Source organism: Cavia porcellus, unplaced genomic scaffold (genome assembly GCF_034190915.1).
Source record: "Cavia porcellus strain 051 isolate PalLab524CR breed Dunkin Hartley unplaced genomic scaffold, mCavPor4.1 scaffold_49, whole genome shotgun sequence".
Lineage (NCBI taxonomy): Eukaryota > Metazoa > Chordata > Mammalia > Rodentia > Caviidae > Cavia > Cavia porcellus.
Window position 1 is genome coordinate 2,705,509 of NW_026947532.1, and position 23,803 is coordinate 2,729,311.

The 23,803-nt window shown below is 45.6% G+C and overlaps 1 protein-coding gene across 8 annotated transcripts in view; it reads right to left on the reverse strand.

Annotated features, from left to right (window-relative positions):
• The window catches only part of LOC101787584 (late lactation protein B-like), a 67,876-nt gene that overhangs the window by 2,385 nt on the left and 41,688 nt on the right, over window positions 1–23,803 (reverse strand). The window contains exons 1-2 of one of the 8 annotated variants that reach the window (XM_063244131.1): window positions 3,737–3,807; window positions 3,388–3,542 (exon numbers count right to left, since the gene is read on the reverse strand). The exons of 5 other annotated variants lie outside the window; for them this stretch is intronic. Coding sequence is in view for 2 of the 3 variants with exons in the window: in XM_063244129.1 (XP_063100199.1) it covers window positions 256–339 (84 nt within the window). In the remaining variant the exon portion in view is untranslated. Of the gene's footprint in view, window positions 1–255; window positions 2,983–3,387; window positions 3,543–3,736; window positions 3,808–23,803 lie in introns of those variants that run through there. 2 more of the 8 variants (XM_063244129.1, XM_063244128.1) reach the window with 2 other exon arrangements.

The window sequence follows — 23,803 nt, forward strand, 5'->3', positions numbered from 1 at the left end:
CCCAGGTGGCTCCTCACCCCTGCGAACCTGATCCTGCAGAGCCTTCTGGATCTTAGTGTGATTGAATCAGGATGCCTGACCCAGACCTGCTCCCCATCTCAGCCCGGCCCACACTGGAGCGGCCACGTCTGCTGGCAGCACAAATCCCCCCTGTCTGGCCGCTCTAAGCCAGGAGTGCCACCTTTTGGAAATGGTCTCTAGGCCCAGTGGCCCTTCTTCTCCCCACCTCCCACTGATCCCCCACTCCAGGCTCACAGTGTCCTCCTCTGGCTCAGCATCCTGGGCCTGCAGGGAGGCCACCAGACTGAGCAGCAAGATGGCCTGCAGTGGGGTCTTCATCTCCAGACTCTGTGCTCACAGCCGAGGCTGTGTGTGCAGGGGAGTAACCTGGACAGGCTGAGGCAGCTCCTCACGGGATGATGGCCTTTATGCTCATAATTCCCAGTGGCTTAGAGCACTTGACAATGACCACATCCCTCCCGCCCCTTGTGGTAGACAATGATACCTGTATCGGGAAAGTGGACTGTTGTTATTGTTGGGATCTGATTAATCAAGACTGAAGTTCACCCAGAGATGGAAAAACACACAACACCACCCATGCTTGCGTACACACAAGGGTGCTGTTCACAGGCCAGTGTGCCCTAGGGAGTTGTGTCGGCCACTTGCAGGATTAGGAATGAGTGTCTGTGTGCCAACCAGGAAGGGAGGCCTTGGCTTTCTCGCGTTCCCTCTTCACTCTGTCCTGCAGCTGCCTGCAGGTCAGTTCTCTGGGTGGATGCTTACTTACTTCCCTCTGCGGAGGAGAGGACCAAGGTCCTGAACCTCAGCTGCCCATCTGTTCCCAAGTCAAGCTCTAGCTGCCCCGGGAGCCCACCCTCACTGTCCTCCTGCCTGGGTGCCCCAATCCTAGAGCTTCCAGTCATGGGGACACTATTCTACAGCTCAAGATCAGTTTAATGTCACCACCTCCTACACCAGGCCTCCCCATTACCTGCTTCTTTCTGTACCCTAAGGCCTTCTGCACTCTCTTTAGGGCTCATGTTACTCGCTTACCTCTTCACTCTATCCCCTTGGAGGCCCGGCTCCAAGATAACAATTCCCCAGCGACCCAAGGTTCGCACACAGAGGCCCTCAACTTCACAGCCGTCTTAACTTTGGCAATGAAGACTTCACCGCTTGATCTCTTCAGCACTTGGAGGGCTACGGCAATAGCCATGCAACTAAAAACTGTCCCGATTGCTATTCCCCATGGCTCTAGGGCTCCGGAGATGTTGAAATGGTGTTGACTGGCCGTGCACACCGGTGGGTGGTGGGTGTAAGCTGGGGTTGTGTTTTGATTGTTAGTGTATTGTTGCATGGTGCATCTGTTCATGGTTTTGTCTTTGGCTCACAGGTCTTCAGAGAAAGAAAGTGTCTGAAGAGCTTCATCCATATGCGGACCTTAGGCAAGCCACAGGATTCTGAAAGGAGGACCTCAGCGTCCAGTGCCAGGCTCAGATTTCCCCTGGGTCAGGTTTAGAAGTGAAGGCTCTGTGACCCTGGAGATCCCTGCTCAACTCTCCCAGGGGAGCCCTTTCTCTCTGCTTTACGAGGTTCCCCCAGAACTGCACTCACACGAAGGTGCACACACACTGAATCGCCATGATACAGACCAGGGGAGCAGGAGACCCTGGGGAGGTAACGGGGGAAGAAGAGGTCAGCAGAGGCCAGGGAGGGAGGCGTGCCCTTCCAGGTCAGCCCTCCAGGGATCTGCCTCTTCCAACCAGACCCACCTTCTCACATCAAGTCAGCCACGTCATTCCCATAATTCAATAGCTTCCAAAAGCCCTGCCCATGAGTGCATGAGGATTGGGGGGGAGGGTATTCTTGGTCTAAACCATTACGAGCACCAACCCAGAGCACGGCTACTCAGGATGGAGAGGCATCCAAGATTAAGAGGAGACTTAAGATGAATGCAAATAAAGCTTGGAGATGAGCTTCACAGAGGGGACTGCAGCTTGTTCCACTAATCATCTATTTAAGTCATTTTGTAGGTTGTGGCCACCACCACCCTGAAGCCTGAGCTGCAGAACAAACTCCAGCATGAGTAGGTCAGTAAGAGGCAGACTGAGGTAGCAGGTGTTGATGACTGACCCTCCTGGCCCAATTACAACCATCATAGACCGTTCCTGGCTCACTGACGGATTCACAGATTTCCTCCCTAAAAACTTGCCTTCTTTCTCCTCCTTTGTTCCCACTCCATTCCTGACAGGGCTCACGTCTTCGCCACTTTCCTCGTCCCTGGACACTTTACCCAACTGCCACAACTTAAAGGAGAATAGATGTCTTCTGGCTCATGTTTTGGGAGGTTTCAGTCCATGGTTAGCCAGCTCCAAAAAACGAAACAGTGTGGCAGAGGGGCACAGAGGTGGAAATCTGCCCACGTCACGGCAGCCGGCCACACATCCACAAAGGAGGAGTTGATGGGGACCCACCTCTTCTAGTTTCTCTTTGTTTTTTTCTTTAATATTCTAGAGATGTTTATTTTACTCCTGACTGTCAGGCTGCAGCAACACTGAGCTACCGCCCTCACTCCTAGAAAAGCACCGAATGCTATGGTACCACTATTCAGATTCTCAGCCTATCAAACATTTACTGCCCACATTGTTATATAAGGAATAAACCTTTTACGGCTTAAAAGCACTTTTTCTCCATAAAAAGAAAACTCTGATTTCATGCACAAAACTCCGATGAGCAAATTTCAGGTCTATAATAGAAAGAAAAAACTTATTCTAGTTTTGTAAATTATACAGAATAAAATAAGCATTTCCACTTGCCTCATTATAAGGAGGTAAGACTATTTTTCCCTACCAGGACTCAGGGCAGTAACTCTGATGATTACTTTAGGTCACAAACTTGTCCCTTAGTTATTTTTTCAAAGATGTTCAGAAATAAGAAAAGGGATTATCTTATTTATAAAATTTAAAGAAATATTTGCGGCATGTGCAGAGCTTACAGCTTGTATGTGTGATAGAACCTTGCAATAACATTCACAGGAACTATTCTCTTCATTTAAAAAACTCCACCTTGGAAGGTGAAAGGGAACCCCATTATCCCCGCGTGAAAAAGGAAAATATCTATAGCTACTTTTATGAGTTAGCAGAAAGTACTGTGAATGACTTACTGAGCTTTAGAGCATTCTCAGAGAATTATATAAACTGAAATGGGATGGAAGCACTCTCAGAGACTTCTCAGGTAAGTGTAGCTGGGAGTTTGAGTAGGTGATCTTGACATTTTAAATTTAAATAACTATATCGCTGAACATTTCCACTTGAAAAGCTGAGAGGTTCCAGAGAGGATGGGACATGAAACTCGTGGGCAAAGGGGAATGTTTTAAAGGTCACCAACCTGTGGCAGGAGGAAAGTGAAGAGCGGGGACAAACGAAGAGCAGAGAACACAGTGAACTGGGGGATGAACGCCGAGCTGGGCCTTTCTTCTTACCACGCCGAGGGACTCTGGCCACACTCCCCTATGTTGCTTTTCTATTAATATAAACCAAATGCTGCAAAATAAATTTAATCATGTCTCAAGCTCATCTGAGTCTTTTTGTTCTAAATGTAAATCAGAGAAAGAAAACTTCAGTTTCTCAATCAAGGAATGCTACGTAATTTCAAGGCATCTTCCTGTAATTCATTGAACTCTAAAGCAACAAGGCAACAAGCAAAATGTCATAAATAGAAAACCAGAAAGACGCACCTTCATCAGGGCCCAACAGACGGGATCTGCACAGCATAGCAATTAACTCGCGCGCGCCTGGAGTCCGGTTTGGAAGGCCATCAAAAGCTCAGATTACTGAAAATCACAAATGTCACCGACAAAGGGGAAGAAATGCTGCTTACACTTCAAAACCTCCCGAAGGGCTGCCAACTGGGAAGGAGTTTCAGGGTGCTGCGAGCTCAGGGTGGCCACCTTTTGTCTCACCGATGGCTCTATGAGAGGATCAGAACGCCCCCAGCCAGTGATGTTTTAAAATCTTACTAGGAGGGGAAAAAACTAGTCTATTATCCTGAGCACATATGACTTTGCATCCCAAGAAAGCCTCTGCCCCTAAAAGAGAATTTCCACATAGGGGTAAGCTTCATTTAATGATGGGTGGTGTTTCATTTTCAGGATGTGTCTTTTCCTGCAAGGTTTTTAGAGACAAAAGTTCCACCTGTGAGTTTAGCTTCCAGAAAACATACATCCACTGCGTTCTAGGCTCTCCCCTACCAGTGACCGTATTTACTATTTCACAGCCACCAGAATCGCACACACAATTTTGAACAGGATGAAAAACACAGCAACAGCTGCAGGTCTGGCGTCAGTGCCATAATACTCAAGTACTTCACATCCCAGCTGTGTCCCGGACAGGCTGCACAGATTTTAACCTTTGAGTCCAGTGCTACGAGTGCGTCTCCCCGATGCAACGCTCCTTCAGTACCAGCTACCATGACTCTGCACATTTTGCAATTCGGGGTTGAGGGAACCTAAGTTTCTCTGGGTACAAGCATCAGTGTAGAGCTTCTTGGTTTTCTGAACAAAGATATCAAATTCAATAAAGGAGTAAGGTCTAGACACAGTAGCCAGCTCCTGACCACGCTGGTCATCAGATTCTGAGTGCAAAGCTTCTGGGCAACTCTTTAGGGGACACAGTTTCACACAAAACCAAATAATACGTTCCATTGGAAGACAAACCTTCCTTCCCAGTTTCAGGGTGCTTCTGATTCTTTTCTTCCTCCTGCTGTCCCGATGCAGTGAAAATTCACGACTCCTGCTTTCAAGGCATGTCTCACAGGAGATTGTTCATTCAGCTTTTGAAAGAGTGACTTAGCCTGACTCGGACACCATGGAAGGTTCCTCCTTGCGCCGACGAAGCCAGCGGGGGCCCATCTGCCAGTCAGGTGATCACTGTTAGCAACACTCCTTCACTGGCTACAGACACCCAACACTGGCCCGCACTGCCAGAGGCCTTGTTCTCACTTCCTGCTGAGAGGACAGTGAATCCTCTACTTGAGTTCCCAAAGATCTAGCCGCCTCTGACCCTGCTTCCCGATGACCAGACCTCACCTCCCAACAGCAAGTCAGCTACCATCCAAATAACAATGACTTGACAAAATGTTCTGTGTCCATGGGATGACATAATACCTGCGGCTTTAAACAGATAAATGCATTCATGTGCTCAATGGTTTTTGTACATTTTCTATTACACGCATGCATCCAGGTGCAAAGAATGCATCAAATGCACTGCATTCCTTGGGGAAGGGACAAGCACAAACAAAGCAGATGAGTGAATTATAGTACCTGTGCTGGGGATTTAGCTCAGTGGTTTAAGTGCCTGCCTGGCAAGTGTGAGGTCATGAGTTCGATCCCTGGTACAAAACAAAAGGTTATGGTGCCTGTGGTGAATTTCTTGTCTCCATCTCAACACACCTTTCACTGTCTGCTCCATGATAGTATTACTGGACTCAGTAGGTATTTCTTTTTTTATACCTGGCAACATCTAAGCCTGTTCTGAAAGGTTTTGGAAGACGAACCTTCCTTCCCAGTTCCAGGATGCTTCTGGCTCTTTCTTTTCTTCCTCCTGCTGTTCCACGTACAGTGGCACAGGTAGGGGACACCGGAGACCCTTGCATACTGAACTCAGTGAGCTCCACGAACGGTAAGTGGGGGTCTTGGTTACTTTTCTCTTGTTGCCAGGACAAAACACTCGACACCAAACATGAAGAAAGGATGGGTTTGTGGAGGTTTCAGGCCATAATCAGCTGGCTCCAAGGCAGGGTGGCACGGCCCCGTGACAACACTTCAAGACAGCAGCAAGAGCAGAAGGGAAGGAAAAAGTTCTCTTCTCCCTTCTGTTGAAAGCAGGCCACTTCCTCACCCTGAAGGGCAGATGTAGCACTCACGAAGTCTCTGTGCTGCCTACTGCACAGAATGGGGATATTCACACAGTGAGGATCCTGGCTCCCTGCTGAGTCTCTGGGTTAAATGTCTCAACTTATCAAGTTTCAAACACTACAGCAGGACCACCCAAGGGGACTCCCAGTCAGTCAGTCCTGGAGGCTTCCTGGTCACTGGTCCCCTGTGTGTGGGAAGGAAGAAATGTCTCCTGCTGCCTGGCCCGGCCTGCCTTTCCCTACCTGTTTACCTCCGCCCTGGCCCTGCCCAGGTCTGACCCTGGGAAATTCAAGAAATGCTCCAAAATTCATTCAATTACACAACACATGTTCCCTTCAGATCTGCAGCCAAACTTGTAGACGGGAACACCCAATTTCTTCCTCAGCTTTTTTCCCATCAAACCACAACTATTCTCTTTACAATAGTATTTTTCATTGTTCATGATAATAAAGTTGATCATTTGTCCTCGTGTTCTAGCTCTGGCTTAGATGCTGGTTTATTTAATTACATATTATTTTAATGTCATGAGTACAATGGAGAAAGAGCAAACAGAAAAGGCAGGCAGTACCATGGGAGGAGGCGTTTGTGTTTTAAATGGAGTGGCTGGAGCCAGCCTCGCCAAGGTGACATCAGAGCCTGGGACTGAGGGGAGTGGGAGAGATGATCTGTGAACAATCCAGGCAGCAGAGAAGCGCAGGAGGGAGGGACACCCAGGGCAGCCCTGGCGTGTGCCAGGGTCCGACTGGAAGGCAAAGGGCCTGGAGCTGATGAGATGGGACAGTCTGGACAAATGCTGGGCAGGACCGAGTGTGGTGGGAGGTGGGCAGTGCGGGGGCTTTCGTTTTTATTCTGAGAGCAATGGAAAGCCCCAGAAGGCTTTGACAGGGTCAGGGTCACCCTGAGGCAGATCGGGGCACAGAGTCAAATAAACCAGCTGGAAGGACATAGCAATAGTCCAGGCCAGGAGGGCAGTGTGACAGCATCTGGGGTAAGCCAGGGGACTTTTCTGTCAACTCCCCGACAGCAAAAAGGATTGGACTCAACATCAGCATGGAACAATCAACAGTTTTTCGATTCACCAACAAATAACCAGCCGAGAAAGAAAAAGGAAAAACAATTCAGTTACTCCAAGAAGCAATAACATACCCAGGAATCCACCTAACCAGGGTGATGAAAGAGCTCTAAATGAAAACTACAGGGTGCTGAAGGAAGAAAAAGGCTCCATCAAAGAGGACACTGCCGGACGGGAAGAGGGGCAGGGACACAGCCCGTGAGAAGAGAGCCGCTGGGGGCCCGCACAGAGCCAGCCACTGACCGTTGCAGGTGCAGAGCCAGGAGCGCCCCGAGGGCACAGGGTGCTGGAGGGGAGCCGGCGTCCAGCCCCAGAGCGCGGGGCCTAAGAAGGAGCTGCCCCAGCAAAGGGGCGCGCGGTGGCGGGTGTACAGGTGGACGCACTGCGGGGCTGAGCAGCGTCTTCCTCCCACGGGAGGAAGGAAGGCTCTGCCCCACCCAGCTTCCGGTCTCTACCTTGATTTTAGTCATCCTCTTGTGGTTCTGCCACCCCCCCACCCCACCCCGACCTCCACCCCGGAAACTTCCAGAGCTCACACTGACGCCAACGGTGCGTGAAGCAACCGGGCTCTGCACTCAGGTGCACGGACACGCAGGACACATGCAGGCGAATGCTTGGTTTGTGCCTGTCACCAGACCCGAGTCCTGGGTTCACCGCGAGCTGGTTGCCAGCCCCCAGAGGCCTCAGTCACTTGTTGGTTCCTGTCACTATTGGTTTGGACTTCCATGCCACTCCGTCTCACCTGGCCACCCTGTCTGCTCTGTGGGGACCCGCTTGTGTCACTGACATACCCTCTGGTCCCTGGGCTTTCCCGAGAAGTTCGCCTCCATTGTGGCAGTAGGAGAATGGGCCCCCTCCAAGGACCTTCCCCACCTGGATTGCAGCAGAGGAGATGCTGATGGGTGGGGTCACTCCCTCCACAGTGTCCCCCTAGGTTCCCATGACAACAGAGAGGCTGCCAGGGGCTGCCCTCCTCTGCACTGACCAGCCCTCTGATTCTTGATAAAGGACCCAGAAACATACATTGGAGAAAAGACAGCCCTTTAAACCAACAGTGCTGGGCAAACTGGACATCTACATGGAGAAGACTGGGATCAGATCTCAATTCTCACCCTGCACAAAAATCAAATCCAAATGGATCAAAGTCCTACATACAGGGCCTGAAAGCTTGAAACTGCTAAAGAAAATATAGGGAAAACACTTGAAGCCACAAGTACAGGCAAAGACTTCCCGAGTAGGATTCCGATAGCACAAGAAATAATAGTAAAAATCAACACACAGGACTACATCAAATTAAAAAGGTTTTGCACAGCAAAAGAAACAGCTGAAGAGTACAGAGACAACCTGCAGAATGGGAGACTATCTTCACCAGCTGCTCATCTGCCAGATGATTGATATTCGAGATACATAAAGAACTCAGTAAACTTTTTTTTACATTTTTTTATTTTATTTAAGGAGAAAAAGAAAAAAAGCAGAAAAGGGTACAAGTTATACAGATTTACAGAAAAAAATAAACAGTAGGAAATCACTAGTTAATGGATTACATATTGTCATCTTAGAAATAGTTGTTCAAGTTACAAAATTAAAGCTTATAAAGTGGACATTCCAACAGTGAGACTGCAAACAGTTCTGTTCAATGTCCAACAAAACTCAGTAATATCATTATCTATCTTATACACTTAAATATACATGCAGTTATATCATTTAGAGTACTTTCTTTTCCTCTCTTTTGTACAATGACAATTACACATTTTGGGTTTTGTTGCTCCCACAGTTCTTATTACTTTTTTGGAAGAGAGGAAAACCAAATGTGACATAACAGAACAGAGTCAGTCAAATCAAAAGGGTGGACATTATAGATAATGTAAAAGCATAATACAAAGTGATCAACAATGGTTACCATAATGCCTCCCGCTATCGCTAATAGAATTGTTTATATCATCAGTTATAATAAAATTGAACAAAACAGTAAAGAATGAAACCAACAAAACCAAAACATTGGAGACATTACAGGTCTTCAAAAGTGGATAACAGTCAACCAGAATGGGCATCATAATGAATCCCACTATCACAGCTGTTGCCTAAACTTTTGAACCTGGTACTATCAAGCAAAACAGAATAGAGGAACATCAGTCAAAACAAGATGGTGAAAGCAATACAGGGCTTTAAATCAAGATAATGGAAAGTCAAAGTGCGTTACTATAATATATCCTGCTATTTTTTTATTTATTTTTCCCTTAATTAAAAGGATAAAAATAGTAAAATGGAGATTGAGATAAAAGGGGGCGTAAAAGCAAAACAGCGCAGATCAAAACATAACCATTTAAGCAGAATAGTGTTTCACCACAAGATAATCCTGACATAAAAGTAGTTACCATATTGTCTCTTTCCTTGAAATCTTTGAGTATAACTTCGTACACTGTAGCATCCAATATATCAAAACCATGTAAAACCATTTAAGAGAATGACAGGGTATTCAGAATCAACTAACAGAAAATGAACAATGGTTTCTGTATAATCTCCTTGTCTATAAAAGTTTTTGTTTATACTATCACATATAATAAAATCCACTAAGATATAACCTGTTTAGACTAATGGGGACAAAAGAACAAAAGCTTGATGAGACTTCAAAACAAGATGATACTAAATCAGCATTACCTATTATGACATCATTTTCTCCAAAATAGCTTCTCCTATCATCCAATCTTCTCTGCCTCATTTCTGTGGAGCTCTTTTTCTGTCATTAGTTGTCAATTTGTCTTCTTCATTTTGTTTTCTGCTCCATTCATTGTGGCCTCTCTGCCACTATTTCTGGATTCTTCGTATTTTTCTTTTTTAGAATATCCTGCAGTACTCTCTGTAGAGTTGAATTGGTGGTTGCATATTTCCCTAGTTCCTCTTTATCCTGGAAGCACCTCGTTTTTCCATCAATTTTCAGGGATAGTTGTGCAGGATATATCAATCTTGGCTGGAGGTTATTATCTTTCAAAGCTTGAATTATTTCCCCCCACGCTCTTCGTGATTTGATGGTTTGTGCCGAGAAGTCTGCTGTAATTCTGTTGGGTGTTCCCTTGTAAGTGATCTGTTTCTTGTCTCTGATGGCTTTTAATATTCTGTTCTTGTGTTGGATTTCTGGAATTTTGATTATTATATGCCTGGGTGTAGCTCTGTTTGGGTTGTAGGTGGCTGGGGTCCTGTATGTTTCATACAACTGAGTATCTTTGCCTTTTGCTAAATTAGGAAAATTCTCCTGGATTATTTCTGTGAGTAGCTTTTGTAGTTCATTTGTTTGTGTCCCTACTTCTTCTTTTATGTTCTTAATTCTTAAGTTATAGATCCTCTTATCATCTTCTAGTCTTTGTATTATTGCTGATTGTTTCTTTGTTATTTTTAAGAAATTTTTCATTTCATGCTCCCATATTACAAATCTGCCCTCCAGTTCAGATAATCTGTCCTTAGTTTCTTTCAAGCTGTTATGCCAGTTTTCAACAGAGTTTTTAGTTTCCTGGTAATCTCTTTGAACCTGCTTCATGTATTCTATTCTTTCTCTATTTTCTCCATCAAACAATTCTCCCCTCTTTTTCTGTTCTTCCATTCCACTGTCTGTTTTTTCTTGGGCGGTGCTTAGCATTTCTCTAACTATTCTGCTTATGTCTAGCTTCAGGTCATTAATAACTTCATTCCTGAACTTGTCTATCAGGCTCTGGAGATAACGCTTTATATCTATTAGTGCTGTGTCTGCTATTGCCTCTTTCTCAGGATTGGGGGCTGAGGCACCTTTCTTGTTGCTCCCTCTTCCCATATTCTTTGTTCCTTATATATGCAAGAATATATAGGAGGCCCAGCTTCCTTCCCTGTCGGCCACAGTCTGACTGAATTGCACTGGCTAGGTGTTCCCGCCCACCACAGCACACCAGGAAGTTGCAGACCAGGCAGCCTATGCAGGGCCCGCCCCTCCAGGTCAATCTACCTTCAGGCGCTGGGACCTGGGTTGTGCTAGCCTACTGGGTCTCAGCCAGCAGCATCACGTAGGCTAGGCACTGCTCACCAATCCTGCTTAAGAGGGGGATATGTGACTGAAGTCACTACAGCGCCCTGTTCCGGCAAGTCTGCTGGGTCCCAGAATGTCCTCTGTTGGAGTCTCCTAGATCTTGGAAGAGTCCCAGTTTCACTCACTCACAGCAGGTCGATGCACAGCTCCCTGCCCATCCTGCTTTCGACTCCGTTCACCGATTCCCATTCTCAGAGCTTTCGAGCGTCTCTCTCCCTGCCGAGCTGATGCAGACGCAGCAGCGGTGATGGGAAACCCAAATTGTGCTTCCAATGGCATGGGCTCCAGCTTCCACACTGAGGCTTTTCTGTTCCTGTTATAGCACCAGGATTGCGTTCCCAGTTGATTTCTTGGGTCAGCCCAGTTCATTCTTGGGTCAGCAGGGCATATCTCCTCTTGCTTATGATTCCTTACTCCGCACCTTTCCTGAATTCTAAGCTGGGTCTTTCAGAGAGCCTCCATAGCTGCTGCTATCTGTCCACCATGTTCTCCGAAGTCCTCAAACTCAGTAAACTTAACCCCCAAAATCACATAGTACTTCTCTCAGTAAATGGGCAGATGAATTGTAAAGATATTTCTCAAAGGAAAAGTGCGAGTGACCAATAAGCACACAAAAAATGCTTCATATGTTTACCCGTTATGGAAATGCAAATTGCTATGGCTTCTAGCCAGATGTCCCCCAAAATGTCATGGGCCCATAGGTGGGTCATGGAGGCATGGAACGCATCCACGGATAGATTTATGTTTATAGCCGGGCGTGTGTCGGGAGGTGGTGAGCCCCTAAGGGTGTAGCAGAGAATGGTCTGTCTCCTTTCATCCTCTTCTGATTTCCCTCTTCTGCCCCACTGTTGTGCCATGGACTATTTCTCCTCTGCCAACTCCCTCTGCCATGCTGTCCTGTCTTGGAACCAACCTACTGTGGACTGAAACCTCTACAAACCGTGAGCCAAAATACACCTTTCCTCCATCAGGCGCAGTGGCACACACTTGTGATCCCAGCACTCGGGAGGCTGAAGCGGCAGGATCACCGCACGTGTGAGAGCAGCGTGGTCTACAAAGTGAGTTCAAGGCCACCCTGGACTGCATATTAAAATCCAGTCTCAAAAACTAAATAAATAAACCTCTTCTCCTTTAATTTTTGGCGTTTTGGTGTTGTGTTTCAGCAAGAAGGAAGTAACCAAGATACAAATCAAAGCCTCATAGAAAGCCAGGTGTGGTGGCATCTGCCTATAATCCCAACACTCAGGAGGCTGATGCAGGAGGCTCACTGCAAGTCTAAGGCCAGTCTGGACTAGGCAGTGAGTTCAAGACTGGTCTGAATTACATAGTGAGATTCTGTCTCAAACAAAAAGAAAAAAAAAAAAAAACTACACAGAGATTCCGTCTCACCCTAGTCAGAATGGCTGTCATCAACAACACAAAACACACTATGATAAAGGTGCAAGGGAAAAGGTTCTTCCACAGTGCCAAGGACAGTGGCTGGCAACACAGGCACAAGCACTCCCAAAGCTCGTTTACCGAGGGGTTAAAGCAAATCATTGCTCAAAGTACCTTATCCGATACTGAGGCGCTCCCCAGGCATAGCAGCGGTAGTATCTGCTCCAGCCGGTCGCCTGAGCAGCAGAGTCCTGGTCTGAGGTGTCCAGTCTCCTGGGTCTCCCCAGCCTCCCTTTCCCAGTGCCCTGAGCCAAAACAGAACTGACGAGTTCAGCAAGGTAGCAAGACAAAAGATCAGTGCTCGAGTTCTGGGAGAACATGGCGGACAGATAGCAGCAGCTACGGAGGCTCTCTAAAAGACCCAGCTTAGAATTCAGGAAAGGTGCTGAGTAAGGAATCACAAGTAAGAGGAGATATGCCCCAGTGACCCAAGAAGAAACTGGGCTGAGAGAAACCAACTGGGAATGCAATCCTGGTGCTATAACAGGAACAGATAAAGCCTCACCATGGAAGCTGGAGCCTGTACCATTGGAAGCCGCGATTTGGGTTTCTCGCCACTGCGGCTGCGTCTGCATCCACTCGGCAGGGAGAGAGATGCACAGAAGCTCTGAGAACGGGAATCGTTGAATGAAGTTGAGAGTGGGACAGGCGGGGAGCCGTGCATCCACCTCCGGTGAGTGAGGGAAAACTGGGACTCTTCCACGGTCTAGGAGACTCCAACAGAGGACATTCTGGGACCCAGCAGACTTGCCGGAACAGGGCGCTGTAGTGACTTCAGTCACATATCCCCCTCTCAAGCAGGATTGGTGAGCAGTGCCTAGCCCACATGACGCTGCTGGCTGAGACTCAGTAGGCTAGCACAACCCAGGTCCCAGCGCCTGAATGTAGATTGACCTGGAGGGGCGGGCCCCACATAGGCTGCCTGGTCTGCAACTTCCTGGTGCGCTGCAGTGGGTGGGGACACCTAGCCAGTGCAATTCAATCAGACTGTGGCTGACAGGGAAGGAAGCTGGGCCTCCTATATATGCTTGCATATATAAGGAACAAAGAATATGGGAAGAGGCAGCAATAAGAAAGGGTCCTCGGCCCCCAATCCTGAGAAAGAGACAACAGCAGACACAGCACCAATAGATATAAAGCGCTATCTCGAGAGCCTCATAGACAAGTTCAGGAATGAAGTTATTAATGACCTGAAGCTAGACATAAGCAGAATAGTTAGAGAAATGCTAAGCACCGCCCAAGAAAAAACAGATGGTGGAATGGAAGAACAGAAAAAGAGGGGAGAATTGTTTAATGGAGAAAATAGAGAAAGCATAGAATACGTGAAGCAGGTTCAAAGAGACTACCAGGAAACTAAAAAGTCTATCGAAAACTGGCATAACAGCTTGAAAGAAACTAAGGACAGATTATCTGAACTGGAGGACAGATTTGTAATATGGGAGCATGAAATGAAAAACTTCTTAAAAATAACAAAGAAACAAACAGCAATAATACAAAGACTAGAAGATGATAAGAGGGTCTATAACTTAAGAATTAAGAACATAAAAGAAGAAGTAGGGACACAAACAAATGAACTACAAAAGCTACTCACAGAAATAATCCAGGAGAATTTTCCTAATTTAGCAAAAGATACTCAGATGTATGAGGCATACAGGACCCCAGCCACCTACAACCCATACAGAGCAACACCCAGGCATATAATAATTAAAACTCCAGAAATCCAATACAAGAACAGAATACTAAAAGCCGTCAGAGACAAGAAACAGATCACTTACAAGGGAACACCCATCAGAATTACAGCAGACTTCTCGGCACAAACCATCAAATCACGAAGAGCGTGGGGGGAAATAATTCAAGCTTTAAAAGATAATAATCTCCAGCCAAGATTGATATATCCTGCACAACTATCCCTGGAAATTGATGGAAAAACAAGGTGCTTCCAGGATAAAGAGGAACTAGGGGAATATGCAACCACCAATTCAACTCTACAGAGAATACTGCAAGATATTCTAAAAAAGAAAAATACGAAAAATCCAGAAGTAGCGGCAGAGTGGCCACAATGAATGGAGCAGAAAACAAAATGAAGAAGACAAACTGACAACTAAGGACAGAAAAAGAGCTCAACATTGGATGATTGGAACAGCTATTTTGGAGAAAATGACGTCTTAAGAGGTAATACTGATTTAGTATCATCTTGTTTTGAAGTCTCATCAAGCTTTTGTTCTTCTGTCTCCATTGGTCTAAACAGGTGGTATCTTATTGGATTTTATTATATATGATAGTATAAGCAAAACCTTTTATAGACAAGGAGATTATACAGAAACCATTGTTCATTTTCTGTTAACTGGTTCTAAATACCTTGTAATACTGTCATTCTCTTAAATGGTTTTACATTGTTTTGATATATTTGATGCTACAGTATACGAAGTTATACTCAAAGATCTCAAGGAAAGAGACAATATGGTAATTACTTTTATGTCAGGATAATCTTGTGGTGAAACACTATTTTGCTTAAGTGGTTATGTTTTGATCTGTGCTGATTTGCTGTTATGCCCTCTTTTATCTCAATCTCCATTTTATTATTTACTTTTTTATCCTTTTAATTAAGGGAAAAATAAATTTAAAAATAGCAGGATATATTATAGTAACCCACTTTGACTTTCCATTATCTTGATTTAAAGCCCTGTATTGCTCTCACCATCTTGTTTTGACTGATGTTCCTCTATTCTGTTTTGTTTGATAGTACCAGGTTGGAAAGTTTAGGCAACAGCTGTGAAGATAGTGGGATTCATTATGACGCCCATTCTGGTTGACTATTATCTACTTTTGAAGACCTATAATGTCTCCAAGGTTTTGGTTTTGTTGGTTTTGTTCTTTACTGTTTTGTTCAAATTTTATTATAACTAATGATATAGGCAATTCTATTAGAGATAGCGAGAGGCATTATGGTAACCATTGTTGATCATCTAGTATTATGCTTTTACATTATCTATTACATCCACCCTTTTGATTTGACTGACTGTTCTGTTATGTCACATTTGGTTCTACTCTCTTCCAAAAAAGTAATAAGAACTGTGGGAGCAACAAAACCCAAAATGTGTAATTGTCATTGTACAAAAGAGAGGAAAAGAAAGTACTCTAAATGATATAACTGCATGTATTTTTAAGTGTATAAGATAGATAATGATATTACTGAGTTTTGTTGGATCATTGAACAGAACTGTTTGCAGTCTCATTGTTGGAATGTCCACTTTATAAGCTTTAATTTTGTAACTTGAACAATTATTTCTAAGATGACAAAATGTAATCCATTAACTAGTGATTTCCTACTGTTTATTTTTTCTGTAAATCTGTATAACTTGTACCCTTTCTGTGCTTTTTTTTCCTCCTTAAATAAAATTTAAAAAAAAAGATCAGTGCTCGAAGAAAGCAATTGTGTGTCTACATTCTAAAACTCAGCTGTGAAATCAAAAACACAATGTCATCCCTAGTTGCTTAAAAAAATTGACCTCCACACAGGGATCACCAATCTTACACAGAACTGTGTGCTGAAATTGCACAAGGATGATAAAGATCCAAGTGAACACAGAGACATTCTGTATTTGAGAATCGGAGGACTTGGCAGCGACAGAGAGTGGGCTGACAGCTGCCCGGGCTTCAGGGTGGCAGGCGGAAAGTGGGTGTGACTCTGGAGGGTACCTGAGGGGCTCATGTTGGTATTTTTGGCCCATGTTCTTGAGAAACATCACTGGGAAAACAGGGAGAAGGGTGCGTGTGATCTCTGTATTACTTCTTCTGACTGCATAAGAATCCACAATCACAAACTCCAAAGTTTCTTTGAAAAGCCACAGTTGCCAAGAATATATTTTTAAAAAACATTCAGCCTGGGACTCAGCAGCTAAACTCAAAGGAGTCCTCCCAACAGGAGCAGCCTCACAGGCGCAGGAGTGGATCTATCCAATAGTCATTTTACGTACAAATCTTGGATACTCCACAAAAATCCACCAAAATAACAATGACTGAGCAAATGACTTTATTTCCAGGAAACAATATGTGTAGCTTTAAAAGAATAAGATGAATCTCTTCCTGTGTTTAAATATTTTTGCACAATTTCTGTGGATATGGAGGTGCTGCATCTGACTTGCTGTTAGGACGTAGGGCTTGGTTAGAGGTGGACACTGGAAGGGTGACCTGGAAGGGCATAGGTCCCCCTCTGGTTCCTCTCCTCTACTTCCCGGCCACCATGAGCAGATTTCTTCCACCCCGCACCCGCACCATGTCATTCTGCATTGGAACCAGCCAACCGTCAACTGCAACCATGAAATAAACCAATCTTCCTTTCTGTTTTGGGTGACAGATATTTGTCCTGACAATGAGAAAAGTGACTAAAACAAAGACCACAGCAAACAAGTATATGAAGGCCAGTTTCACTTCATCAAAGTTTAAAACTCCAGAAGCTTTGTAATCTTGTGTAACAGCATTTGTTGACGCTTGGTTACTTCTTGGGCACTTCTTGGGCAATTGGGATTCTGTCCAGAAAGACTTTGTCTATCCTATGACTTCAAGAGCTTTATCAGTGTGATCTTCCAGTAGATTAAGTGTTTCTGTCTTAACCTCAGATCTTTGAACCATTTTGATTTTAGTGGAGTGTGGGGTGAGAGAAATGGGTCTAATTCCAAACATTTGCAAGTATATTGCCAGTTTTCCCAGAACTATTTGACAAAGGGTTCTCTTTCCTCCAGCACATATTTTTGCCCCTTTGTCAAAGATCAGGTGACTGAATGTATCCGGGTTTTTTTCCAGCATCTCCTATTCTGTCCCATTGATCCATATATCTGGATCTGTGCCAGAATCCTGCTACTCTCACTGTAGCTGTGTAACATAATGGCATTCAGGATCGCGAAGCCTCCTGCTTTGCTGAGCTCTCTTTCTTGGAGCATCTCCTAAACAGAGCTTACAGCTAGGATGATGTATCCAGCCTGCAGTGCCTCTCCAAGAGCCTGAAATCCTTTCATTTGGAATCTGAACCTCAGAAGCTCGGGCCTCCACCTGCTGGCCTGTGTGGAAGGACAGAGTCCTCACTTCCCCTGTTGCCAAAGCAGGCACAAGGGAACCAATTGCATTCACACTGTCCAACCCTTTGTCACTGTTCACTCAAGCCCTTGTCCTCTAATCCCTCGCTGTCCTGTTTAGATGTCCAGTCTCCTAAGCACAAACGAATGCAGCTCCATTCTTTTCCCTATTGTCAAAAATTGCTGAAGAGCATCTTTCCCCATTCCTGCATTTGCTAAGTGGGTGTGAGAAGCTGGGAGCAGCTCAAAGGAAGGTCTTCAGAGACCGCCTGCAAACCGACCTTCTGGACTGATCCAGAGCAGCAGAAAATCTAGGGTTGTTTCAGCAACATACCAGGAGAAAGGAATGTGCCCTGAGGGGTCGGTGAGGGTCAGACACAGGGTGACTGCGGTGAAGATCTTCATCACACCGGAAGAGCCCTGGAAACCGGGGCGGGTTACACGCTGCACATAACCCTCCAGGGAAGCCTCAGGGCCAAAGAAATTTGGGCAAGAGCATCATTGCATTTTCAACAGGCAGGAAGGGAGAAGACAGCGTGAGCAAGCTTCCAAGTGGCTGGGGGATCATTTCAGCCCTGTTTGCGGGGTGAGGCTGCACCTGAGGTCTGGTCACTGGCCCTGGGCTGAGAACAGCACGCTGATAGCAGACACAGGTGGGCTCATCACAAAGGAGGTGCTAGCAGTGCAGGCTGAGGACTGGTTAGTTTATTATGAAAGACGTCACTGTCTCTAGGAATTCACGGCATCTGGCAGGGGAGGAGCCCCCACAGTGAGCAAGGCTCAAAGGTCCAGCACCAGAAGACGGACAACGAAATCTGGATCCAACAGGCCAGGGAGCTGGGAGACCCAGAGTACCCAGAGATTTGAAAGGCAATGTTTAACATGAAGAATTGCTAACCAAAAACAGGGCAGAGCCTTCTCAAGGGCAAAGAGAACTCTAAAGAACATAGCAGTAAGAGAAGTCAGGACAAGGTCTGGTCAAGGACCACAGTGGTGAATTCAGTGGGGGAAGAGACATGGAAAAGAGTCAGCCCCCTGGAGATGTGGCTGGGACCCGGAGACAGCCGAGGTCTGCTGAGGTCGGGGCCGGTGGGTGGGAGACCTGTGGAGATCTCTGCAAAGCTGCCCACAGGTGGTGCGCTTACAGTGATGGCATCCTGCTTGCCAGTCAAGTACTGCAAACCAGAGAAGAAAGAAAACCCTGGAATCTACAGAAGCCCCTTCTCTCAGTGCTCTCTACTGGCAGTGCCTGGCACTGTACCAGCTGCAAAGGAGAATGGTCCACAGGTGAATCTTGGCTTTTCTGTGACCATGCTGGGGTGACTCCCTCTAGACAGGCCACCCCTTGGCCTCATTCCATCTTTCAGAGGATGATCTAAATGGGGTCCTCTCTACAAACAGCCTCTTTCCGGGGGTTTGTGTTTATGCACAGGGGCAGGGCAGCCCACCAGCCTGGGACTGCATTCTTGTGGGATGCCCAGGGCACCATGGAGATTTTCTCCCAGGAGAGTTGTGCCTGAAAGCACCTCAAAGCCCACTGGCCTAAACCAGGCCTTAGGGCACAACAACCCTTGGGTCTCATCTGGACCTGAGGGGTGAGCAGCCCAGGAAACTGACAGCCCCCTGGTGATTCCCTCACTCAAAGACTTCATGGGAAAGGGATTTTATCAGCTCCCAGCCTTGGCAGCAAGAGACGGAAACAGAATTCCTGGCACAAATTCACCCGAGCTAGGGTCATGGATGTCAGTGTACCCGCCACTGTGAGGGACCACTGGAGAGGAAGAGGAGACACCTGGGGTCAGTGACTCCCAGACCTTTGGGGCCAGGACCCCATGCCCAGCCTGGTCCATGGAGCTGCTCTTCCTGTGCTGAGGTTGGGTCCTCTGGGTCCCCACCCCACCTGCTCACAAAGCACATTCACTGTGGCTTCCTCTCTAGGACTTCCAACTATACAGGGCTGGGGCCACCTAGGCCACCTATCACTGCGCTGGCCTCTGACCCAGCAGGCAGCCCCTGGGGACCCTTGTCCCTGCTCACACCCACCTGTCCTGACTGCTCCCGTGAGACCTGGGTGGGTGGTCTTAAAAGGGGACCTGATGATTTTCAAGTCAATAACCGCCTCAGGAAGGACTTTGAATTCCAGAAGGATTGAACACCATGGATTGGGACGCTTGTTCTGGAGAGGCAAGTTCTCTTCCCTTCAATCTGAGCTCAGTTCAGGTATTTTTGCTTTCCTCTTTTGTGTACTTTCCGTACTCTGACTTCTGGGACTCACTGCCCTGCAGGGCCGGGCCCTCCCGGCTGAGCTGATTCCTGAAGACAACACAAACCTCACTGGCAACCCCACCTTTCACCTACAGAGACCCCAGGCCCCATCTTCTCGATGGGCCCTCAAAGCCTGGCCATGACCCAGGTAGCTGACCTCTGAGACCGTCAGGCAGTCACGCTTCTGATTCCGAGGCCACCGTGCTATCGCTCTCCTCCCCCACCAACCCTACAAACACCAGTGCACCCTCCTCCCTGCCGCACGGCAGCCACCCGTGTGCAGAGAGCTGTGTGACGCAATCCCTGCTTCGTGATCACCATGATGAGCACTTCTCATGCCTGGATGAAACAAAGCCCAGGCACATCTGACCTCCATTCATTGTGGACCTTCAAACTCCAAACAGTATCCAGCCCTGCTGTAAACACCTCCCCTGGTTGCCCCACTGTAGCCTCAGCGCTGAGCCCCTGCAAGTTGGTAGCTATCTTTCTTGGCTCTTGTGTCCTGTTTTTCCCTCTGTGTCCCCAGAAGGATCTCCAGAGAAGTTGGTCTTTCTCCACATCCTCAGTCCTGCTCCCCATTAGCCTATCAGTTTAGCCTTCAAAAGTTCCCAAGTCTACCCCTTCCCACAAGGGGTGCCCTCCTACCCTCATTCCAGCCAGGCCCCAGGATGGCTGAGGTCTCAGCACACTCTCTGCAGTCCTGACTGCTCTCTGGTCCCTCTTCTCACTTTCTCTCCCTTTGTAAAGGAAGAAATAACCGCTGACCTGATGATGTCAGGTATGCCAAGTTCATGGTCTCACAATGTCAAGGAACAAAGGCAGGAAACAAAGAAGGAAATTGGAAGAGTTTTATTGGAAATAAAGAAAAGAATAACTCCTGGAGGGCTCCCAAGAGGGTGGCCACCAATGACCTTTGTCAGGGGTGATTTAGACAGCAAAGTCATAATGTGGGTACAACACAGGAAAAATTAAAATTAACCTGTAGGATTACAAGTATAGCTCCTTAGCTAATATTGACCCCAAATGGAAATAAGTCATGTAGCAAGGGTACATGTCAAGAACAAAGTCATCCTTGGGAAGGGAGGTGAAGGAAGGGTCCAGGTGTTCTGGTCATCCACTATCATGGTTTATGCCTAGCTGTCCCCTAAAGCCTCATGCAGTCATGGGGCAGGCATTTTCACAGGCAGCTACCTCTAGAGTTTGGGACTGATTCATAGTGCACTGTTGGGGTTAAGGGACCTGGGATTAAGGCTGGGCGACTGCTGGATCACTGTACTGATTGGATTGGCCCCACCCTAATCCCAGAAGTCTGGATAAGATAAAGGGGCAGAAAGAGTCATTTCGCCCTTTTTTCTTTTTTTTTTATTTTTATTTAAGGAGAAAAGAAAAGAAAGAAAAAAAACAGTGAAGGGGTACAAGTTATACAGATTTACAGAAGAAAAAAATGCGCAGTAGGAAATCACTAGTTAATGGATTACATATTGCCATCTTAGAAATAATTGTTCAAGTCACAAAATTAAAGCTTGTAGAGTGAACATTCCAACAATGATACTGCAAACAGTTCTGTTCAATGATCCAATAAAACTCTGTGATATCATTTTCTATCTTATACATTTAAATGTACATGCAGTTATATAGTTTAGAGCACTTTCTTTTCCTCTCTTTTGTACAGTGACTATTACACATTTTGGGTTTCATTGCTCCCACGGTTCTTATTGCTTTTTTGGAAGAGAGTAAAACCAAATGTGACATAACAGAACAGAATCGGTCAAGTCAAAAGGATGGACATAATAGATAATATAAAAACATAATACAAGGTGATCAACAATGGTTACCATAATGCCTCCCGCTATTTCTAATAGAATTGCCTATATCATTAGTTGTAATACAATTGAACAAAACCGTAAAGAATAAAACCGACAAAACCAAAACATTGGAGATATTGTAGGTCTTCAAAAGTAGATAAAAGTCAACGAGAATGGGCGTTATAATGAATCTCATTATCTTCTCAGCTGATGCCTAAACTTTCGAACCTGATACTATCCAGCAAAACAGAATAGAGGAACCTCAGTCAAAAACAAGATGGTGAGAGTAATACAGGGCTTCAAATCGAGATAATAGAAAGTCAAAGTGGGTTACTATATTATATCCTGCTATATTTTTCCCTTTAATTAAATGGATAAAAATAAAAAAGTAAATAATGGAGTGGAGATTGAGAAAAAAGAGGGCATAACAGCGAAACAGGGCAGATCAAAACATAACCATTTAAGCAGAATAGTGTTTCACCACCAGATAATCCTGACCCAAAAATAGTTACCATATTGACTCCCTCCCTGAAGTCCTTGAGTACAACTTCATATACTGTAGCATTAAGTATATCAAAACAATGTAAAACCATTTAAGAGAATGACAGCATTATAGAGTATTTAGAATTGACTAACAGAAAATGAACAATGGTCTCCGTATAATCTCCTTGTCTTTAAAAGGTTTTTGCTTATACTATCGTACATAACAAAATCCAATAAGATACAACCTGTTTAGACCATTGGAGACAGAAGAACAAAAGCTAGATGAGACTTCAAAACAAGATGGTACTAAATCAGCATTACCTATTAAGATGTCATTTTCTCCAAAAAAAGCTGTTCCTATCATCCAATCTTCTCTGTCTCATTTCTGTTGAGCTCTTTTTCTGTCAGTAGCTGTCAGTTTGTCTTCTTCATTTTGTTCTCTGCTCCATTCGTTGTGGCTTCCCCGCCACTATTTCTGGGTTCTTTGTATTTTTCTTTTTTTAGAATATCCTGCAATACTTTCTGTAGGGTTGAATTGGTGGTTGCAAATTCCCCCAGTTCCTCTTTATCCTGGAAGCACCTCGTTTTTCCATCAATTTCCAGGGACAGTTGTGCAGGATATCTCAATCTTGGCTGGAGATTATTATCTTTCAAAGCTTGAATTATTTCTCCCCATGCTCTTCGTGATTTGATGGTTTATGAAGAGAAATCTGCTGTAATTCTGATGGGTATTCCCTTGTAAGTGATCTGTTTCTTGTCTCTGACGGCTTTTAGTATTCTGTTCTTGTATTGGATTTCTGGAGTTTTAATTATTATATGCCTGGGTGTTGCTCTGTATGGGTTGTAGGTGGCTGGGGTCCTGTATGCCTCATACATCTGAGTATCTTTTGCTAAATTAGGAAAATTCTCCTGGATTATTTCTGTGAGTAGCTTTTGTAGTTCACTTGTTTATGTCCCTATTTCTTCTTTTATGTTCTTAATCCTTAAGTTATGGCTCCTCTTATCATCTTCTTGTCTTTGTATTATTGCTGTGTGTTTCTTTGTTATTTTTAAGAAGTTTTTCATTTCATTCTCCCATGTTTCAAGTCTGCCCTCCAATTCAGATAGTCTGTCCTTAGTTTCTTTCAAGCTGTTATGCCAGTCTTGGATAGACTTCTTAATTTCTTGATAGTCCCTTTGAACCTGCTTCACATACTCAATGCTTTCTCTGTTTTCTCCATCAAGCAATTCTCCCCTCTTTTTCTGTTCTTCCATTCCACCATCTGCTTTTTCCTGGGTGGTGCTTAGCATTTCTCTAACTATTCTGCATACTTCTAGCTTCAGGTCATTGATAACTTCATTCCTGAATTGGTCTATGAGGCTCTCTATATGGCGCTGAATGTATATTGGTGCGGTGTCCACTATTGCCTGATTCTCAGGATTGGGGGCCGAGGAGCCTTTTTTGTTGCTTCCCTTCCCCATATTTTCTGTTCCTTATAAAATGCAATCTTACATAGGAGGCCCAGCTTCCCTGCCTGTCAGCCACAGCCTGTGTTCCCGCCCACCGCTGCGCCCCAGGGAGTTGCGGAGGGGGCAGCCTACGCGGGAGTCGGTCGCTCCTCTGGGTCAGGCTCTGGGATCTGGGTTAGGCCAGCCTAGGGAGTCCGCCAGCAGCGTCACTCAGGCCAGGCACTTTTCACCAATCCCGTCCGAGAGGGGAATGTG